The 23,674-nt window shown below is 38.1% G+C and overlaps 1 protein-coding gene across 2 annotated transcripts in view; it reads right to left on the bottom strand.

Moving 5' to 3' along the window:
• The window catches only part of LOC132425122 (zinc finger protein 385D), a 335,665-nt gene that overhangs the window by 13,214 nt on the left and 298,777 nt on the right, over positions 1–23,674 (bottom strand). For both annotated transcript variants that reach the window (XM_060011538.1, XM_060011537.1), the window contains exon 5: positions 14,562–14,795. In XM_060011538.1, the coding sequence (XP_059867521.1) occupies positions 14,562–14,795 (234 nt within the window). The remainder of the gene's footprint in view (positions 1–14,561; positions 14,796–23,674) is intronic.

The raw sequence follows: 23,674 nt of genomic DNA on the forward strand, positions 1-23,674 counted from the left end.
TGCTCCTTTCTGCTCAGCAGAGTACCCGGAACCAGGACGCTATAATAAATGACAGTGGCTTTGTGATGGCAGGTTTGAATACCTCAGATTCCAACAATATGTAAACATCTCGCAAGGCTTGTGCCTTCCCCTGTGATTGCACAGTAGGGCCATTGCAAAGCTGCTTCTGTACTTTAAAGGGACTATTTTCTTCCCATCACTTTTAAAAGGCCATCACTGATAATGACATTCATTTGAAGCTTCCATGATTCCTGAAATGTGGAGCCATTCTCCAACCACAGTTTAAATGCAGCAAGTCATCATGCTCCTAGAAATACTGATTTTGTTTGCTTTTTTTATTTGTTTGCTTTTGATTGCCTTGGGTCAAGATATTGTATTTGCAAAAATCAAAATAATATGTGCTGCAGAGTGAATAGAGGCTAGCCCTCCCTTTAATTCCTCATCATCTTTGCAACTTCCTTTTTTAGATGGCTCTTAAGTTAGGTACTGGCATAAAGGAAAGGTGGGTGAGCAAGAAAACTGGCAAATGACTTTTTAAATTTAAATCAATCATTCTTTAGGTCATCAGGAAAATTGGGGAAATTTCTTTAAAATGGAAAAAACCCCAGAATTCCATCAAGGAGAAGCATATCAAAATATTAATGGTGGTCATCATGTACCAGTCTTTTATTTTCTATTTGTATATGTGCATTTTAAAAAGTCTGGATAACTTAGTTAAAGTAATTTTGTATAGAACTTCCCTTGGACTTATACATACTTTTAAAAATGCACATGATTTTTAATGACAGCATAGGCTTACAATACATGAACGTTATATATTTAACCACTTATCTAATATTAGACATTTGGATTATTTTCTTTTTTTTCCCTGTATAATTATTGTGTAATGAACATCCTACTTGTTAATCTTTTAAACTCTATCCTAAGGTTATTTCCTTAGGATAGATTTTCATAAGGAGTATTATAGGTACAAAATACGGCTATTTTTAAGCCTCAAGTCAAGCTATCAGATTAACTGTCTAAACAGTACAAAGGAAGTTTCAGAGAGATTCATTTTATAGGGAAATGTATCCTGGTAGAGTCTGCAAAATTCACCTTTCTATAAAATACATTTCAATGCCTTAAAGTTCAATTTTCCAGAATGTCCATGAGATGAGATTTAATAGTGTTACACTAGACCCTTAGCAAACCCACGTGACTGCCAGTGATCGTTTAGTTACCTTCTCATTGACAAGTTCAGATGATTCCAGCTTATAGATACATGGGCAGGAAAGTGGTCAGCCTCCATACAAACAGCAAAATGCAAAGGTGTTTTTTTTTGTTTTTTTTTTGTTTTTTTCGGTACTTGGGCCTCTCACTGTTGTGGCCTCTCCCATTGTGGAGCACGGGCTCCGGACGCGCAGGCCCAGCGGCCATGGCTCACGGGCCCAGCCGCTCCGCGGCATGTGGGATCTCCCCGGACCGGGGCACGAACCCGTGTCCCCTGCATCGGCAGGCGGACTCTCAACCACTGCGCCACCAGGGAAGCCCCAAAGGTGTGTTTTGATGTGTTTATTTATAACATTCAGTAAAATGGCATTATAGTCCGACTCTGTGTGTCCTAAGGAAAGAAAGTTGTTTTGAATCTCTACACCTGAAGGGTATAATTGGCATCAAGAGCTTCCATGTTCTCTCTTGTTTTTAATCCTCTAAATGTCAAATTAACCTTTTATTACCCTGACCTCATATATACTATGCATTTTCCATGTCAATCTTAATTTTATTTTGTCTTTGAAATGAAATCTTTGGTTTGTTTTATCAGCATATCAACAAACAGTAAGCACCCAGAATGGCATCCATGGTATCAGGTGACCAAGGAATGCCCCAAATGAGTAAAAAATTGTGTTATTTCTGTTAGCTCCCTGGTTGAAAGTAATTTGTTGACTCATCAGTAATGCATCCCAAGTCCAAATGGCAGAGGTGAAAGTAGACACAAGGGAAACAGAGAAGAGGAGAACTTTGCTTTTAGCATCAGAAACGTCCTCTGAGGAAGAGCTATGAAGTGGGAACAGAAGGGGAGGCAAGCCACACAGCACCAGTGGGGATGGACTCGGTGTCCAAAGACAGCTCAGGAAAGAGCTCTGCAGACCCTGGGAACCAGTAAGCGGAGCACTGGCTGGGTTTGATGGGGAGATAAACATGTGGAATTGATATGGCAGTAACCCTGGACATACCAGCACATGAGAATTTTCAGGCATCCAGAAAGCCTCTTTTACCTATAACAATGGACTACAAGGAGGATGGAGGATTTCCTGTGCTGCTTTAGACATGCACTTAACAATCCTTATTTGCACCCATCTCTGCTACTTAGAAACAAGGCCCTTAAAAGCATGGAAAAATGCTCCATTGCTTTCATAGCCATTAACCAAGAGAACCCGGCAAAAAGGTTTTCACATAATAAACACTCAATAAATGGAAAAATTAGACACTCCCATAGTATAACAGATATGATGTTGTCTTAGTTATTTATAAAAGCAGTGTTTTTGCTTACTTTTTGTGTAACTAGTTCAGTTTTCACTTTTTTAAATGAAAGTAACACTTTGTTAGAAAATTCAAAGAGCACAGAAAAGTATAAGGTGAAAAGCAAAAGCCCTCCCACTTTTCACCTTCAAGCCGCATGCCCTCAATAGGGAAACAGTTTCATGTGCAAACTTCCTGAAATGTTCTAAATATCAGTGACATTATATTAGGCTCGAGTAGAAAAAATAATGTAGGTTGAACATTCTACTTGGTTTGCGCATGAAACCACTCCTAAGAAGCACAGCACGTAAAAGTACACAGCAAGAAAACATATCTCAACACAACTCTGAAATCACTTATTCTGGTTGTTCACCCGTGAGATGTCACCAAACACGAAATAACTAAACCCTGAATGCTCACAGCTACATAACATTTTTCTATTAGGTAATATATCCCAAATCACCCATGTTGCAAACCCCAAAGTACATTATTTAAAAATTGTAAGAATGCAGGCGACTCTTCCTGTGGCAGTGCAGGTCTGAGGAGGTGGCTCACAGGGGTGAGGCATTTAGGGTGAGGTGACACCGACCTTGGAGCCAGATTGGCTGGGTTTGCATCACAGCCCCAACATTTAAGGGCTCTATGGCTTTGGGCAAGTCAAGTAGCAGGAATCTCATCAGCACAGAGAGAAAGCTTCACTGAAAACTGATGGCAGAGCAGCGGGGGAAGCTGGATTCCATGACAGCAACAGCAGGGTTCGTGGCAAGAATCACGGCTTTCAGGCCACCCTGGGCAGTCTCATCTTCCTTCAGCTTGTAGACCCTCAGGCTTAGGAGCAGTTTCAAGCACACAGCCTTGAGAGAGTAAGATGTTCTTGGGACCATCTGTACCAAATCCGTGACGGAAACCAGTGAAGACCTCTATATAAACGTGTAAGGTTCTGGCAGCACACACAGAGACCTACTCTTTTAGCCACCAGCTGCTGGAGAGAGCCTCGTAGACAAAGTGCTTCCAAGTCAGCCTGTTGTTGTAGCTGAACAGCTATTGTAGACCCTTATAATCTGACTTCATAATGGAGACAGCCACATTTCACTGCCATGCAGCTGACAGCATCTTGGTATTCCAGCCAGGGGTCAGGCCTGAGCCTCTGAGGTGAGAGAGCCGAGTTCAGGACACTGGAACACCAGAGACCTCTTGGCCCCAAGTAATATCAATCAGTGGGAGTGAGAGGTCTCCCAGAGATTTCCGTCTCAATGCTAAGACCCAGCTCCACCCAATGACCAGCAAGCTCCAGTGCTGGACACCCCATGTCAAACAACTAACAAGACAGGAACACAACCCCAACCATTAGCAGAGAGGCTGCCAAAGACCACAATAAGTTCACAGACAACCCAAAACACATTACCGGATGTGGTCCTGCCCACCAGGAAGACGAGATTCAGCTTCATCCACCAGAAAATAGGCACCAGTCCCCTCTACCAGGGAGCCTACACAACCCACCGAAACAACTTTAGCCACTGGGGGAAGATCCCCAAAACAACGGGAACTACGAACCTGCAGCTTGCAAAAAGGAGACCCCAAAGACAGTAAGAGAGGCAAAATGAGAAGACAGAGAAATATGCAGCAGACAAAGCAGCAAGGTAAAAACCCACCAGACCAAATAAATGAAGAGGAAATAGGCAGTCTACCTGAAAAAGAATTCAGAGTAATAATAGTAAAGATGATCCAAAATCTTGGAAATAGAATAGAGAAACTACAAGAAACATTTAACAAGGACCTAGAAGAGCTAAAGAGCAAACAAACAATGATGAACAACACAATAAATGAAATTTAAAATTCGCTAGAAGGAATCAAGAGAATAACTGAGGCAGAAGAACGGAAAAGTGACCTGGAAGATAAAATAGTGGAAATAACTACCGCAGAGCAGAATAAAGAAAAAAAAAAATGAAAAGAATTGAGGACAGTCTCAGAGACCTCTGGGACAACATTAAATGCACCAACATTCGAATTATAGGGGTCCCAGAAGAAAAGAAATAGGAAGGGACTGAGAAAATATTTCAAGAGATTATAGTTGAAAACTTCCCTAATATGGGAAAAGAAATAGTCAATCAAGTTCAGGAAGCACAGAGAGTCCCGTACAGGATAAATCCAAGGGGAAACAGCCAAGACACGTATTAATCAAACTATCAAAAATTAAATACAAAGAAAAAATATAAAAAGCAGCAAGGGAAAAGCAACAAATAACACACAAGGGAATCCCCATAAGGTGAACAGCTGATCTATCAGCAGAAACTCTGCAAGCCAGAAGGGAGTGGCAGGACATATTTAAAGTGATGAAAGGGAAAAACCTACAACCAAGATTATTATACCCAGCAAGGATCTCATGCAGATTCGATGGAGAAATTAAAACCTTTACAGATAAGCAAAAGTTAAGAGAATTCAGCAACACCAAACCAGCTTTACAACAAATGCTAAAGGAACTTCTCTATGCAGGAAACACAAGACAAGGAAAAGACCTACAATAACAAACCCAAAACAATTAAGAAAATAGTAATAGGAACATACATATCAATAATTACCTTAAATGTAAATGGATTAAATGCTCCCACCAAAAGACATAGACTGGCTGAATGTATACACAAACAAGACCTGTATATATACTGTTTACAAGAGACACACTTCAGACCTAAGGACACATACAGACTGAAAGTGAGGGGATGGAAAAAGATATTCCATGCAAATGGAAATCAAAAGAAAGCTGGAGTAGCAATTCTCATATCAGACAAATTAGACTTTAAATTAAGACTATTACAAGAGACAAAGAAGGACATTACATAATGATCAAGGGATCAATCCAAGAAGAAGATATAACAACTGTAATTATTTCTGCACCCAACATAGGAGCACCTCAATACATAAGGCAAATGATAACAGCCATAAAAGGGGAAATTGACAGTAACACAATCATAGTAGGGGACTTTAACACCCCACTTTCACCAATGGACAGATCAACCAAAATGAAAATAAATAAGTTAACACAAGCTTTACATGATACATTAAACAAGATGGACTTAATTGATATTTATAGGACATTCCATCCAAAAACAACAGAATATACTTTCTTCTCAAGTGCTCATGGAACATTCTTCCGGATAGATCATATTTTGGGTCACAAATCAAGCCATGGTAAATTTAAGAAAATTGAAATCATGTCAAGTATCTTTTCTGACAACAATGCTATGAGACTAGATATCAATTACAGGGAAAAAAATGTAAAAATTACAGACACATGGAGGCTAAACAATACATTACTAAATAACCAAGAGATCACTGAAGAAATCAAAGAAGAAATAAAAAAATACCTAGAAACAAATGACCATGAAAACACAATGACACAAAACCTATGGGATGCAGCAAAAGCAGTTCTATGAGGGAAGTATATAGGAATAAAACCCTACCTCAAGGATCAAGAATAATCTCAAATAAATAAACTATCCTTACACTTAAGCAATTAGAGAAAGAAGAACAAAAAAACCCCAAAGTTAGCAGAAGGAAAAAAATCATAACTATCAGATCAGAAATAAATGAAAAAGAAATGAAGAAAACTATAGCAAAGATCAATGAAACTAAAAGCTGGTTCTTTGAGAAGATAAACAAAATTGATAAACCATTAGCCAGACTCATCAAAAAAAAAGGGAGAAGACTCAAATCAATAGAATTAGAAATGAAAAAAGGAGAAGTAACAACTGACACTGCAGAAATACAAAGGATCATAAGACATTACTACAAGCAACCATATGCTGATAAAATGGACAACCTGGAAGAAATGGACAAATTCTTAGAGATGCACAACCTTCTGAGACTGAACCAGGAAGAAATAGAAAATATGAACAGACCAATCACAAGCACTGAAATTGAAACTGTGATTAAAAATCTTCCAACAAACAAAAGCCCAAGACCAGATGGTTTCACAGGTGAATTCTATCAAACATTTAGAGAAGAGCTAACACCTATCCTTCTCAAAATCTTCCAAAGTATAGGAGAGGGAGGAACATTCCCAAACTCATTCTACGAGGACACCATCATCCTGATACCAACACCAAAAAAAGATATTACAAAGAAAGAAAACTACAGGCCAATAACACTGATGAATATAGATGCAAAAATCCTCAACAAAATACTAGTAAACAGAATCCAATAGCACATTGAAAGGATCACACACCATGATCAAATGGGGTTTATCACAGGAATGCAAAGATTTTTCAATATATCCAAATCAATCAATATGATACACCATATTAACAAATTGAAGGATAAAAACCATATGATAATCTCAATAGACGCAGAAAAAGCTTTCAACAAATTCAACATCCATTTATGATAAGAACTCTCCAGAAAGTAGGCATAGAGGGAACTTACCTCAACATAATAAAGGCCATATATGACAAACCCACAGCCAACATCATTCCACTAAGATCAGGAACAAGACAAGGTTTCTCACTCTCACCGCTATTATTCAACATAGTTTTGGAAGTTTTAGCCACAGCAATCAGAGAAGTAAAAGAAATAAAAGGAGTCAAAATTGGAAAAGAAGTAAAACTGTCACTGTTTGCAGATGACATGATACTATACATAGAGAATCCTAAAGATGCTACCAGAAAACTACTAGAGCTAATCAATGATTTCGGTAAAGTAGCAGGATGCAAAATTAATGCACAGAAATCTCTTGTGTTCCTGTACACTAACAACGAAAAATTTGAAAGACAAATTAAGGAAACACTCCCATTTACCACTGCAACAAAAAGAATAAAATACCTAGGAATAAACCTTTGCAAGGAGACAAAAGACCTGTATGCACAAAACTATAAGACACTGATGAAAGAAATTAAAGAGGATACAAACAGATGGAGAGATATACCACATTCTTTGATTGGAAGAAGCAACATTGTGAAAATGACTATACTACCCAAAGCAATCTATAGATTCAATGCAATCCCTATCAAACTACCAATGGCATTTTACACATCTAGAACAAAAAATTTTCACAATTTGTATGGAAACACAAAAGATCCCGAATAGCTAGTGCAATCTTGAGAAAGAGAAAAAGAGATGGAAGAATCAGACTCCTTGACTTCTCACTATACTACAAAGCTACAGTAATCAAGAGAGCACGGTACTGGCACAAAAATAGAAATATAAATGAATGGAACAGGATAGAAAGCCCAGAGATAAACCCACACACACTTGGTCACCTTATCTTTGACAAGGGAAGCAAGAGTATACAATGGAGAAAAGACACCCTCTTCAATAAGTGGTGCTGGGAAAACTGGACAGCTACATGTAAAAGCATGAAATTAGAACACTTCCTAATACCGTATACAAAAATAAACTCAAAATGTATTAAAGACCTAAATGTAAGGCCAGACACTATAAATCTTAGAGCAAAACATAGGCAGAACACTCTATGACATAAATCACAGCAAGATCCTTTTTGACCCACCTCCTAGAGAAATGGAAATAAAAACAAAAATAAACACATGGGACCTAATAAAACTTAAAAGCTTTTGCACAGCAAAGGAAACGATAAACAAGATGAAAATATAACCCTCAGAATGGGAGAAAATAGTAACAAATGAAGCAACTGACATAGGATTAATCTCCAAAATATACAAGCAGCTCATGCAGCTCAATAACCTAAAAACAAACAACCCAATCCAAAAATGGGCAGAAGACCTAAATAGACATTTCTTCAAAGAAGATACACAGATTGCCAAGAAACACATGAAAGGATGCTCAACATCACTAATTATTAGAGAAATGCAAAACTCACCCCATTCAGAATGGCTATCATCAAATAATCTACAAACAATAAATGCTGGAGAGGGTGTGAAGAAAAGGGAACCGTCTTGCACTGTTGGTGGGAATGTAAATGGATACAGCCACTATGGAGAACAGTATGGAGGTTCCTTAAAAAACTGAAAATAGAACTACCATATGACCCAGCAATCCCACTACTGGGCATATACCCTGAGAAAACCATAATTCAAAAAGAGACATGTACCACAATGTTCATTGCAGCTCTATTTACAATAGCCAGGACATGGAAGCAACCTAAGTGTCCATCGACAGATGAATGGATAAAGAAGATGTGGCACATATATACAATGGAATATTACTCAGCCATAAAAAGAAAAGAAATTGAGTTATCTGTACTGAAAGGATGGACCTAGAGTCTGTCATACAGAGTGAAGTAAATCAGAAAGAGAAAAACAAATACCATATGCTAACACATACATATTGAATCCAAAAAAACAAAAAATGGTTCTGAAGAACCTAGGGGCAGGACAGGAATACAGACGCAGATGTAGAGAATGGACTTGAGGACATGGGGAGGGGGAAGGGTTTGCTGGGACGAAGTGAGAGAGTGGCATGGACATATATACATTACCGAATGTCAAATAGATAGATAGTGGGAAGCAGCCACCATAGCACAGGGAGATCAGCTTGGTGCTTTGTGACCACCTAGAGGGGTGGGATAGGGAGGGTGGGAGGGAGACACAAGAGGGAGGGGATATGGGGATATATGTATACACATAGCTGATTCACTGTGTTATACGGCAGTAACTAACACAACAACGTAAAACAATTATACTCCAATAAAGATGTTAAAAAACAAAAGAATTGTAAGACTCTAAATAAGAGTAGATATATGTGTAACTGATTCACATGGCTGTACACCTGAAACTAACACAACATGGTAAATCAACTATATTGCAATAAAAATTAAAAAAAAAAAGGGAAAAAGAATTGTAGCTCCAGTCCACTCTCTGATGGAAACTTCTTTGCTGATGGAAATGTTCTTGATTTGTACCTACCATATGGTGGCCTTTAGTCAGAGACGCTCTTGAGCACTTGATATAAGGTTACTGCAGCTGAAACTGAACAGGTAATTAATTTAAATTTAAACAGCCTTCTCAGGCTAGTCGTTATCATATTAGACAGTACAGCTCTCCTGCTCAAGTATGCCCTGCAGGAACATGCATAACATGGAGGCCTATGGGGCTGAATTGGTTTTTTTAAACATTTGTAGAAAGTTTAAAGAAGGCGCAACAGCAGACTTGTGATAGAAGAGTCTGTATCTGTATTTCCCATCCAGTTGAAGTCTTACCATTACCCTAGAAGATGCTGAAGAGAAGTGGTTGATAATCTTTGGGACTTAATAATAATAAGGCCATAAACATGGGCCACCATGGCTGACTGGCTTAAATGAGTTTTTTACTTGAAACACGAAAGGACACATCTCTGGATGAAACAAGTCTTTACCCATTCTCTTCCTGAACACAGAGGCACAAACTAGACCAGGGCTTCCTAAAAGGCAACTCCTGGGCTTTGCTCAAATTTAGATTCTCAGTGAGCAACACATGGTAGACAATCAGTGAAGATTAGCAAAGTATTAGATATTTATAAAGATCAACAAACACAGCAAACTCTCTGGAAAGAGATTTATAAGCTCAGGCTCTGAAATGGTATAAGTCAGAATTTGCCTCCATCAGCTGAGTAGTTTCAACTTACTTGTGCCTCAATGTCTGTAGCTATAGAAAAAAAAAATATCTCCTCTACTGAAGTATCGTATTAGATGCATTTTTTATCTTAAGCATTATTTCTGGCCCACCCACATGCTCAAGAAATTTTAGTCAATCTTCTCTTCTCCTTCTTAACACTGATTTTGTGTTTAGGCAAAAATTTAGAAATTCCATCCTTTGGTAATGTGTCATTTCTATATATTAAAACTTAGTGAACTTAAAAATAAGCTCTGTGTAGGGATAGAAGAACTGGAATGAGCTTAGTGAAAATGATCAAATGTTACCACTTTAAGTCATTACCAGAAAAATCTGCCCAAATTAGTAATGAGGACTAATTATAAAACATTCCAAAGTTTTTTTCAATTATATAGAGAAAATCATCAAAAATAGCTAAGCAAAGCATTACCTAGTAGGATGTTTGGGGGGAATTTCTTTAAAGAAAAAGGCAAAACATATCTTCTATAATACATGTCTATAACACACAAATAAAAGGAGCCTTCCAGATCTCTCGAAAAGAGTATGTCCTCTCAGGGTATTTCAAGCACTCTTAGACAGTTTTGTGAATCACATGAAGTAAGTCAGACAGGGAAAGACAAATATCATATGATATCACTCACATGTGGAGTCTAATTTTTAAAAAATGATACAAATGTTATTTACAAAACAGAAAGACTCATAGATTTTGAAAACAAACTTATGGTTACCAAAGGGGAAACGGCATGGGAAGGGAAATTAGGAGATTGGGATTGACACATACACATCATTATATATAAAATAGATAACCAATAAGGACCTACTGTATCGCACAGTGAACTCTACTCAATATTCCGTAATAACCAATATGGGAAAATAATCTGAAGAAGAATGGATATATGTATATGTATAACTGATTCACTTTTGCTGCCCACCTGAAACTAACACAACATTGTAAATCAACTATACTTCAATAAATTTTTTTTAAAAATGCATTTTCCAAGATTAGGAGAAAAACATGTTTTGAAGGTGGCAGGCTTCCCATGAACAGACCATAAGTGCATAATTCTCTGCTCGGTGCTATAGCCCTGATTCCATGTCTATGATGTATTTCTAAAAGGATAAAGAAAAGAAACACTTAGAATTACATTCAAATGCAAAGGACACATCTCCCCATGCTGCATCCTGGTTGCTTCTGAGCAAAATTGATATTCAAACTTGGTTTCCTGAAAAACACAGCCCGATCTTAACAGTATTTTCCTAATATCTGGCTCTAAGAAGTAATTGGAGAAGTCTTTTAAAGTTATATTGACAGGGTGGGGGTGAGTGGAGGATGCAGTGGGTGGGGTGGTGATTGTGGTCTGCCCTGTGCATAGCTAAGAAGGGGGTCCTTAAAGAGAATTAGAGAACAACGATTAAATGGACTATACAAGGGGGGCCCGCTGGGGCTTCCCTGGTGGCGCAGTGGTTGGGAGTCCGCCTGCCGATGCAGGGGACACGGGTTCGTGCCCCGGTCCAGGAAGATCCCACATGCCGCGGAGCGGCTGGGCCCGTGAGCCATGGCCGCTGAGCCTGTGCTGCGCAACGGGAGAGGCCACAACATTGAGAGGCCCGCGTACCGCAAAAAAACAAAAACAAACAAACAAACAAAAAAACCAAAGGGGGTCTGCTTTCCACCAGCACCATGATCTGGTAACTCTAAATAATGTCAGTGATAAGGACTCTTCCCTAAATAATATTTCATTGGTCTATATTCTAAACAATGGAGGTGGTTACTGTTGAGATTTCGTATATACTAAATTAGCACATCATCTGCTCCATGGAAATTAGTTTGTAGAACTCTCCATTATACGGTCATCCCCAGAAACACACAAATTCGGTTACAAGCTTTAGTTTCACTAATCATTTCATAGTGGTTCGAAATCCTTTGAGCTCACAAAGGCTGCAATTCATGCCCTTGTGTTAATACCTATGTTTCATGAAAACAGCGGATTATAAATGAACAATGATAGTGCTGAGATTGTAAAGATAAAGACACAGAATTTGAGTCAATTTAGTTCTGTCATTCTAGGTGATCACTTGAAGGTTTTAAGAGTAAAAGCGTAGGAGCTGGGCGGGGGACGGGCTTTGGTGGGTAAGGTCCAGTTTGCCCACGTTGGTAGCTGGCTGTGCTGGCCACCTTCCCTGCCCTATCTCCTTTCCCAACTCCACTAACCTTGTCCCTTTATCTCCCTAACAACTATTTGCCCTGACATTCTTGTCTCAGAGTCTGCTTCTCGTGGAACCCAAACTAGAACCCACCACAATAATCCTATGATGAGACTTACAAGGACCATTCCTACTCCTGACAGGAGAGGGACATATGCGGACCCTTGCCCTCTACAATCACCCCGCAGGTTTACCAACATCACACCCCGAGGGGAAGATCTCTGACGCAGGAAGGGAAATACAGGAACCGAGAACCCCAAGCAGCACCTTGGAGGGAAGGGGAGTGGTCGAAGTCCCCCGACTGGGCTGAAGGCTTGGAGGGGACACCCTTAGAAAGGGATTCAAGTAAGGGTGACAACCGAAAGTATGTCTTAAACTCCCAGGTGAGATGGTTACACTAGTTCTCAGGTCTGCCTGCAAAACACTTGCCAGGTTTTGTTTTTGTTTTTTTTTTTCTTTTCCCAAACACTATAGCTTCCCAAGCCCTGGATATATAATAAATCAGAATCCCAGGATGTAGGAGATATATATATATATATATATATATATATATATATATATATGTGTGTGTGTGTGTGTGTGTGTGTGTGTGTGTGTGTGTATGTATTTAAACAAATATAAATGTATTTATATATAAACGTATGGATATATTTGACATTCATATAATATATATATATATATATACATAAAGCTCCAACGGCAATTCTTACACACAAACCAGAGATGACCATAGAACTGTAATATGGAAAACGTTGACCTGATGTGACATAAACAAATAAGTCATCCCTTCTTTGCCTCCTAATCAGATGTTTCTGATCAGAATTCAGAAAGGACATCCAAGTTCTTGGTAAATTAACTCCAACCTCAAAGGCTATGGTTTATCTGTCAAAATAGACCTTCCCTCAGAGTGAATGTGTTTCTCTGTCGCTATGGGGGGATGATCAAGAGTTCTGGAAAAGTAAATGGATTTCCAATGATGCCCACCCTCTCCCAGTGATCTCACATTCAGGAAGAACGTATTCGCAGGAGGAAACAGAGGGCAAATCTGAATGGTACAGATTCTGACTTGGGGCCAGATGCTATTCTGTGTCTCCCAGCCCCTGAACTCATGAACTCTCCCTGACTATAACTCATGCTGCCTGCAGGACGAGGATGTGGGCGGAAGGAATTGTCCTCCTTCTGCAATTACCCCCTTAGAGCCTTGAAGTCAGTACTTGAATATTACGCGTGGGGCACAATGATTGGTCGATGACGCCATCAACACACAGCTGCACTATTAACTCAGGGTATGATTCACAAATGATTCTTTTTCGATTCTAATTGCTGACAGAGTCCTCGCAATGAACCCAGTCTTTTAGAGAAAAACTGATCTTGGGACAAAGGGCTGGCTAAAACCTCAGGCAGGACATAAGTAAATAAATAAACAAATAAAACAATAAAATCTTTATCTATTTAAATCGATATAGATATACTCTATATATGTATCTAGTTAGATAGGTTTATATATATATAAAACATCTTTAAATATAGATATAGATATAAACATATATGTATAGAAAGAGCAGGGAGATGGAATCAAAATACATCAGGAGAGAATTCCATCCCGCCTTACCAGTATTTTCTGTTATGCTATATGAAAGTTTAGTGTTAGTTAGAGAGACCTGGGTTTGAATAATGGCTCTGTCACCTAGCTGGTCATGTGTCTTCTCTGAGTCTCAGTCAAAACAAAGGAATAGTATCTTTACGTTGTCAGAAAAAATAAATAAAATATTATGTGTAGACATCATGGCTGTCTCTAAGAAGTATTTTCTTAAGTTTAATTTTCCAGCTCATATAGATTTAGCCCAAACAACATTATTTGCCATAAAAACCATAATAGGGAGGTTTTTAACCAAAAGCGAATGGAGTTATGCAACCAACTTTTGCAACTATATTATTGGTGCAACTTCAGAAAATTTCAGTTACAAGCAAATGTGTGGAAGTAACATAGCAATCTAGAAATCATATAAATGCAAAGTTGACGCTTCAGAATTATATTTTACTGTCTCTCTTAATGTTTATAAAACACATACACACAAACACATATACAGCATGGCAAGGGAGCCCTGGAAACCCTTCCTTGCCCCCCTGTAAGTGACACTTTGCTTGTCATTTTTACTTCTTAATGGTTAATGAATTCCATGTAATAGTTGCCAGTTTTCTGCCTCCCCCTCTGTCCCCTGCTGCAAAAGATCTAATCTATTCAGAGGAAGATAATTGCAGAGCTGTTGAGACAGAAAATAAATCGCTGCATCTCACCACTGTTGTGCGCCTCCAGCTGTGAGGTGGAGTTGACAGCAACCTTGCATAGAGAACAGTAAAGCAGCCGTTTTGCCTTTTCTTCCTCAGTCTCCGTGGAAGGACAGGAGCTATTGCCGGTGGCTGTCGTGGGGCTTTTCTCCACTTTAGAAGTGATCTCAGTTGTCATAACGCTGCTTTTGCGAATTTCCACAGTTGTCGTCGTTGATATTGCTGGTGTCCCTGTGGTACTGTCTGCAGTCAAAGTAGCACAGAAGAAAAGGCAAAAACAGTGGTATTACCTTTCCCTATTCGAAAGTGTATCACTAATATTACATTCTGCTAATAATGATAGGAACAGCTAGCAATTGCTGCTTGTCGACTACGTGTCAATCATCTCCTGAGGAAATGTACATAGATGACCACTTATAGTTTTGTCTATTGATGTAACACGTTCGAACAAGTCTAGAAAATATATACAAACAGGCTTTAACGTTTTTCCGTGGGGTAAATAAACATATTCACAGATTTCTCTTGTTAACATATGGCCTTAGTAAAATAATCTTTACAGTGCATTGTGCTTTGTATATCTCTACAAGGATGGCTTTAAAAAAAAATAAAATGGAGGATACATGTTTTTAAGATATTTTAATTTTCTTTACCACTTGTCTTTCTATTTTCTTTCTACATCTCTTTCTTTAATTAAAAAATAGGTACTGATCCTCCTGTGTATGCTTGTGCAAAATATAGAAAAAAAAAGAACCCTGATATCATATCGCTTTGTCCAGATCAAAGGTTTAGAAAACCATTGCGTTATTTACAAAGAGTTGTATATTGGACAGGTACAGAAATCATCCATATACAAATAAGATGAATTCTAATCTAGCATATTTATTAAATGTATGCTCTGCACCAGGCTGTGTTCAGGGAGCTTGTGACACAAAAGTATTCAAACATCAACAGCCACTCTTTATAAGGAATTCACAGACTGGTCATATCATGTTAATGTCACAGCTTTCAAGAGCTTGATGACCAAGAAAGTGTTGATGCGCTGTAACCCTACAACCCTTCTGCCTCTGAAGTCTAATTCTAAAGCTGGAGAGGTCAACCTCCAAAGTAAGACTACCTTGTCCTAACTTCACTCGGGTGTACACAGCTCCCAACCCAAACAGGCTAGTTAACACCATGTCAGCAATGTCTGCCATACCCAACAATGAATTGCAAATGAGCCCTATGCCCTGTGCTTTCTATTTTTATGTTACTTTTTGCTGCCTCCCGGCTGGCTAGTTCTTAACCTCTTATTCAAACTATTCCCAGGCTGTCTCTCCAGCCACAGCTGCTCTTGGAATCGTTTCTCATTCCATATGCTGCTGTGGTCACTATCCAGTGCCACGCTGTAAAGTCCATGATAAATGGAGTGGGCAGTGGCTGTAAAGGACAGTGGTCTACCTGCAATGAAGTGTTGTCCTCATAAACGCTTACTTCTTTTTAGTTTATGTTATCAAGATGCCTTGTAATTTGGCTTTTCCCTTTGATCCAGAGAGAGAGGTGGGAATATGGGAGAGGTTGCTTATGGTTTCTTTCCCAAATATGGCATCAGACACACTAGTCAATCAGAAGAGAAATGGGCTCTATTTTTTTTAATTAATGAATTAATTTTCATTTAAAAAATGTTATTGAAATATAGTTGATTTACAATGCTTCAGGTGTACAGCAAAGTGATTCAGTTATATATATATGTGTGTATATGTATACATATAATATATACTTTTATATATGTGTATATATATATATTCTTTTTCAGATGCATGTTGAGGGCTATTGTATAAAACAATTCATCTGGCTCTTCCCTTTGCCTGACGCTTCCTATACTTTTAATCACTTATTTAGCTGTAAGACCATTAAGTAAGTCCCCTGCAGTGTCGTGGAGAATATCCTCCAACCATGTTAGAAAAAAAAAAAAAACATAGTGCCATGACTAGTCTCTCTCAAGGCTAGAGAAAAATAAATAAAATGATCCTAACACTGAATTTTGCCACCAGAATACATTTATTTCCTTAAACACTGAGAGACCCACTTCCTGATTAGTATTTACTTGCCTACTAAGATACCAACATTGAAATATCAGGTAATTGCTAGAAAATGTTTCTGAGAATCTAGATATGGTATAAAACACAACAACCAACTTGAGATGGTCCAGTAGGCATCATTGCTCCCAGCAAACTGGAAATTATTCTTTGAAAGCAGGTGCATGAGTGTCTGTGAACAAATAGCAAATGGCCAGTTCATTTGCTAAGTGTTTTATATACGTAATTTCATTTAACCGTCACACATGCTGTTGAAAATGAAGAAATTTCAGACGTTAAGGAAATTTCCAAAGTTCACACAAGTAGTATATGGTGAGTCAGGACACAGTGTCTCATGGAATTAAGAAATTAGGGGGCTTCCCTGGTGGCGCAGTGGTTGAGAGTCCGCTTGCCGATGCAGGGGACATGGGTTCGTGCCCCGGTCCGGGAGGATCCCACGTGCCGCGGAGCGGCTGGGCCCGTGAGCCATGGCTGCTGAGCCTGCGCGTCCGGAGCCTGTGCTCCGCAACGGGAGAGGCCACAACAGTGAGAGGCCCGCGTACCGCAAAAAAAAAAAAAAAGAAATTAGGGATTTGGGGAAAAATGTATTGTGAATGATGCTCTTGGCCATAATAATGAACCTCCATAGTAAGGTCACAAAGAGTAGCGGGCTAAAACCACTCAATTGTTTCTATGGTCAGTTCTATGGGAAGGGACAACCATAAAGATAGGTATAATTAAACTTATTGTGGCCGCTTGCTGGAGCCAGAGCGTGATACTGTAGGTATTTATTTCATTTAAATCTAAATAAGGATATCCCTAGTAGTACCCTACTTCTAACAATTTTCCCCTGGATTGACAATGTTTATTTTATGTCTTGATCTGAAAATTTTACATTGCATAAATTATAGTAATCTTAAGCCACCTTCTCTATTTACAGTGAAATTCATAACAAAAGTATAGAATAAACATAACCATGGATCTTCCAATCTCTGTGACAGCTACATCAGCGTCATTCCTAATCCCAGAGGATAATGTACATTTATACCAAGGACACCAAAGATTAGAGACACCAGGCTGTCCATGTCCGGGGCTTAGTGAAGTATTAACATCGATATTTCTTAAGGCAAGTCCCTTGCACGAGACAGGCTTAGGGGAATTAGTATCAAAATGCTTAATTTCCAGCACTTCTTACTTTGTTGCGTCTTTCAGACCACATAGCTGAACAAAGATCTGCGAATTTTCTCAAGCTTGCGGTTAGTTTGAAAGAAATACAAACAGTTATATGTTTGACATTAAATTTAATATGTAGATCTTGAGTCCACAAAGATAAGAGTACTATTAATTTATAACAAGACATGAATTTTTCACTTACTCTTCATTTGCCAGTAATAAAGAAGACTTTTTTTTTTTAAAGTAAAGTAAATATATTTTAAGATTATGCCACAAAAGAATCAACTATTTCATTTAGTTGGCCCTTGGTATCTGGGGGTTCTGCATCTGCGGATTCAACCAACCAAGGATCGAATTTTTTTTTTAAATATCCCAGAAACTTCCAAAAAACAAAACCTGAATTTATTGTGGGTAGGCAACTATTTACATAGCATTTACATTGTATTTGCAACTAGTTACATAACGTTTACATTGTATTAAGTATTGTAAGTAATTCAGAGATGATTTAAAGTAAACGGGAGGATGTGTGTAGGTTATATGCAAATACTACATCATTTTATATAAGGGACTTGAGCATTCATAGATTTTGGTAACCACAGGGGTTCTGGAACCAATCTCGCGCGAATAAGGATGACTGTACTTTGCGTAGAAATTTCATATAGCAAAGATATTTTCCTTAGTATGGTACATTAAATTACCCATTATATATAACACCTATCCAGTCATTAAAATAAAATTTTATATCATTGATCATGTTAATAGCATATACTCTTGCTAGGATGTGATGAGAATTACCTCTGTGATCTTCCTCCTAAAACTCATAACCCCTGTCTAACCATGAGAAAAGCATAAACAAACCTAAATTTAAGGACATTCTACAAAATTCCTGACCAAGAGTCCTCAAAAATATTAAGGTCATCAAAACAAGAAAAGTCTGAAAAACTGTCACAGTCCGGACAAGTCTAAGGAGACAGGATTACTAAATATAATGTGGTGTCCTGGTTAGGATCCTGGGGCAAAAAAAAAGAACATAAGGAAACTAACACAACATTGTAAATCAACTAAACTGCAATATAAAATAAGAAATTAAATTCAGAAAAAGATGTGGTACGTACACACAATTGTAACAGTCAGATGAAGAAAGACAAATACCATATGATTTCACTCCTAGGTGGAATCTAAAAAACCAGAACAGAGGAACAAACAAAAGAAAACAAAACAAAACTCATAGATACAGAGATTAGATTAGTTGTTACCAGAGGGGAAGGGGGGTGGAGGTGGGCAAAATGGGTAAAAGGGGGTCAACTATATGGTGATGGGTGGTGACTAGACTTATGCTGGTGATCACTCTGTAGTGTATACAGATGTTGAATTATAATGTTGTTTACCTGAAACTTACATAATTTTAAAAAAGAAAAAGAAAAAAAAAACTTTAGGTATAAACTTATGAAATCAGAATGAAATATGGACTCCAGGTAATAATATATCAATATTTGTTCATTAGCTTTGACAAATACACCATAGTAATGTGAGATGTTAATAATAAGGGAAACTGAGAACATATACAGGAACACTCTGTTGTGTTTTGTACCTTTTCTGTAGATTTAAAGCTAGACTAAAATTAGAAGTTTATTTATTTTAAGAAAAATAGAATTATAACCAGTCAAAAAATAGTGCATCATTTCAGTTACTTTCTAGAATCATAGTCAAAAGGGATCTTAGTGGTTTCATGGTATAGCTTTCTAGGTTTTTAGATTAGGAAATTTCAGTAAAACTGGGACTTGACATTGCATCTCCCAATTCCAAATCCTTATTGCAAATCCAGATTGTTATTCTATGTTGCAATGACTCATGTATTTGAACTTCCCTTCATCAACATTTACTGAGTCGCTATTTTGTGCTAGGAGATGGGAAGGATAATAGATGTCCAGTATGTGCTGAGTGGTTCATGAGACAACCCATAATGACTTGGAATAATAATAAGAATAAACTTAACAATCCTTCATCAGTTTTGTCCATTGCTATATCCTTGCACTTATGCTTGGCATAAAAAGGCAGTCAATAAATATTTATTGAAAGAAAGCAATGAATGAATAAATGAATGAATGAACAAAACACAATTATAGCTTATGATAGTAAAAACAATTTTAAAGCATTTATAGGTATAAACTCATTCAAGCCTCCTAAAAAACTAAGAGGATAAATTAGGAGTTTGGGATTAATAGATACACACTACTATATCTGAAAAAGATAAACAAGGACCTACTGTATAGCACAGAGAACTATACTCCATATCTTGTAATAACATATAATGGAAAAAAATCATTAAAATAATATAATATACAAAGTAATATAGAAATATATGTACATATATATGTACATATATATACGATTGAATCACTTTTTCGAACACCTGAAACTAACACAACACGGTAAATCAACTATACGTCAATTAAAAAAAAACAAAGATGGGCATACCATTTTCATCCTCATCTTAGAGAAGAAATTGAGGTATGGAGAGATTTGGGAACTTGTGCAATGCCAGAGCTGCCAGCTGAAGTACAATGATTTGAATTCAGACAGTCTGGCTCAGAAGCACAAGCTCTTCATTTATTTTTCATTGCTAAAATTTTGATTTTGTTCGTAAAAGAACTGACTCTATCCCTTTCAGTTAATTCCAATTAGTCATGATTTATTATGAGTGTTGGAAGATAGAATCTTAAAAACTTGACTTAAAAAAAACTGAACTTGGCCCGAGCTAGAGTCAATCATGTATGTCTAATCATCCATTTATGCTAATGTATTAAGTTTCTGGAGTCCATTTAGGAGGAGAGGAGAAAAAAAAACCGACAGCTCTCAAACAACCTCTTCTGCAAAATGATAAGAGTAACGCGCAAGACTTCCTTACTGCACAGTTTTCTTTTGTCTTTTCCAAAAGATGCGAAACTAGAATAACAATTCACTTTTCTTAATGTTTCCCAGATTCAGATTTCTTTGCACTATTCAACCAATGACCCAATGGGAACAATCTATGTGACTGGGAGTCGAAAAGGATGGGTACATTCCAGTGGGAAGGAACAGTTTGAGACGGCTGGGGTTTGCATTTCTGTGCTGTTTTTTCACCAGTGCCCTCTAGCAAACATTCATTATTGTAACTGTCACTATTTGGCTTTGACATCAAAACAGATTGTTAATACTTTGTGGAATGGGGCTTTAGTGGAGAATGAAAGGAAACTTGTCAGTATTCAGAGTGGCCCATTTTGGCCCTCATTCTTATACAAAAACACTGTAAATACTTTTTTAAAAAATTCAAAAAGCATAAGAAAAGATTCCAGAAAATAAGAAAAGCATAAGAAAAGATTCCAGAAAATAATCAACAGCTTGAATTCTAGATAATAAAATGAAACGGCCAAGTTACATGGTCCAGGTAAGAAATTTATTCTCCTAGTTACAGACCTCATAACCCAACTGACAGAACCAGATGTGAGTTATTTAAGTTTCCTCCCAGGTAACAGAAATTAATAGTATGTCCCAAAGATAATCATCATGTTTTCTGCTAGACTGAAGACTCAGAATGATACACAATTTATTTCCTTCTTCTCTGTGTGAAATAAAGTCTCAACCAGGCTTGCTAGCAAGTGAGAACAGCTGCTTCCTCTTAAATATGCTGACATTCTGAAGTATAAAAAGGTGCTTCGTTACCAAAAAAAAAAAATTGCAAGTTTTTAGAAATTATTACCGGTGGTTTCCTTCCTCTGGATTTCATCCAATTTGATCAACATTGACTGGGCATAGTACCAGCCTCTTAGACACAGGCAGGAATGGCCCCTGCACTGGCCTCCATGTATCACAAGCCACTGAAACAAAAGTCTATTTTTGCAGTTTTTTGATCTTATAAAAACACTTTTTAGACAGTTTGATAACCAGCTGAGCAAATGGAAATTTTAATTAGAAAGGGAAGTGACAGCTGGACTGGGTGTTTATGATTTGTGCATCTATGTGTGTGCATGTGTGGCTATGTGTGTGCATGTGTGGCTATGTATGTTGAGAGGTAAAAGGAGATCACAGCCTCTATCTGGGAACCAGAGAAAAAGGTTTGTTTTCAAATCACCAACCACCTCAAATCACCGAAAAGTATGTCTAGGCAAAGTCCCCCCAAAACATTCCCTCCCTCTTTCTGCTATAGTGATACAGGAAATGCTTAAAATTGCTTGGGAATCCTGAGTCCACAAAATGAGGTTGGGGAGGAAGGATGCTTCCCCAGTGGGCTACCTGATTGGGATCAGAGGGCTGGCTTGGGGCACAGCTTCTGCCCTGTTCCTGCAGAGCTGTGTTATCACTTGGTAGGGCTCAGGGCTGACTCAGGCAGGGAGATTCTTTGACCTTCAGGTCACAAAGGCAATCCCTGGGTAAAGGCTGGGGGGCTGCCAGGGAAGCTTGAGGTACAGCTTGTAAACATTTAGCTATACAGTGCATGGTCTCCATTTGAACTCTTGTCTTGGCCCTGAAACTTTTGGGGTGGACCTGACTGAACGCTCATGTGTCATACCCTGTGTTAATCACTGGAGGTTAGAAAGTAAACATGATGGACTCAGCCATAAAAAAGAACAACATGCCATTTGCAGCAACATGGATGCAACTAGAATTATCATACTAAGTGAAGTAAGTCAGACAAAGACAAATATATGATATCACTCATATGTGGTATCTAATTTTTTAAAATATGACACAAATGAACTTATTTACAAAACAGAAACAGACTTACAGATATCAAAAGCAAACTTATGGTTACCAAAGGGGAAACGTGGGGCGGGGGGGGGGATAAATCAGGAGCTTGGGATGAACATACAGACACTACTATATATAAGATAGATAACCAACAAGGACCTATTGTATAGCACAGGGAGAAAAGAATCTGAAAAAGAATGAATATATATATTTGTGTAACTAATCACTTTGCTGTACACCTGAAACTAACACAACATTGTAAATCAACTCTACTTCAATAAAATTAAAAAAAAAAAAAGTAAACACAATGTCATTTGTGTACTAGAGTGACAGGGCTCCCATACCACAAGAGGGGAGGGAACAATGGATTTGTTCTCTTTGAGGAAGTAGAGCAGGAAGAGGCATCACCAGAAAATACCAGAAAAATACCTGTACTTCAAACTCTAACTTTATCACACCTCCAAAGTTCTGTTATTTGGAAGTGCTATGCAAACAGTGATCCACTGATTAAAACTCTTAATGTCCTAAGGGATCAGGTGAGTAATTCTCTCTACCTTTATATCCTTTGAACTAGAGTTCCCATGTCTTTTGTGCATCAGAAATTATAGGAAGGCAAGCAATTTCAAAAACCTACGTAACAAAAATATCTAACTGCAACTTCTGAGATGTGTCCCGAAGCTGCCCAATCTACCATCTGTTTGAGGCAATTACATCAAGAGTAGATTCAGACTCAGGGATCCTGGTGATGGATCTGCTGAACTCACTTTGGGCCGTGTACACCAGGTGCAGCTTAGAACAGAAATTATTCTGCTGAAAACTATTTTCAGAGCCTGTTGAAAGAAAGAGCTGATTCAACTTCTGGATTTTCCTCTTGAAGCCAGGACTCATTAGTTTCATGGGGATCGGCCATTTTTTTAAGAGCATCATATGATTTGAGAGGGTAACATGAGATTACTTTCTTTTATAGGAACATTTATCAGGAATTTAGGTTATTCCTATCAATTCCTAAAATTGGGGGGGGCGGGTAAAAAGCCTTAGAGAATCAGGTTGTCAGGTTAGCGAATGATGCAGAAGCCCTCAGAAGGTGGTGGTGGTCAGACCCTGACCAAAGGATGCCTGACTTGGGACAGGAAGCAGAGAGTGGGGATAATGTGAAGGAAAGAAGGC

This window comes from Delphinus delphis, chromosome 4 (assembly GCF_949987515.2).
Source record: "Delphinus delphis chromosome 4, mDelDel1.2, whole genome shotgun sequence".
Classification (NCBI taxonomy): Eukaryota; Metazoa; Chordata; class Mammalia; order Artiodactyla; family Delphinidae; genus Delphinus; species Delphinus delphis.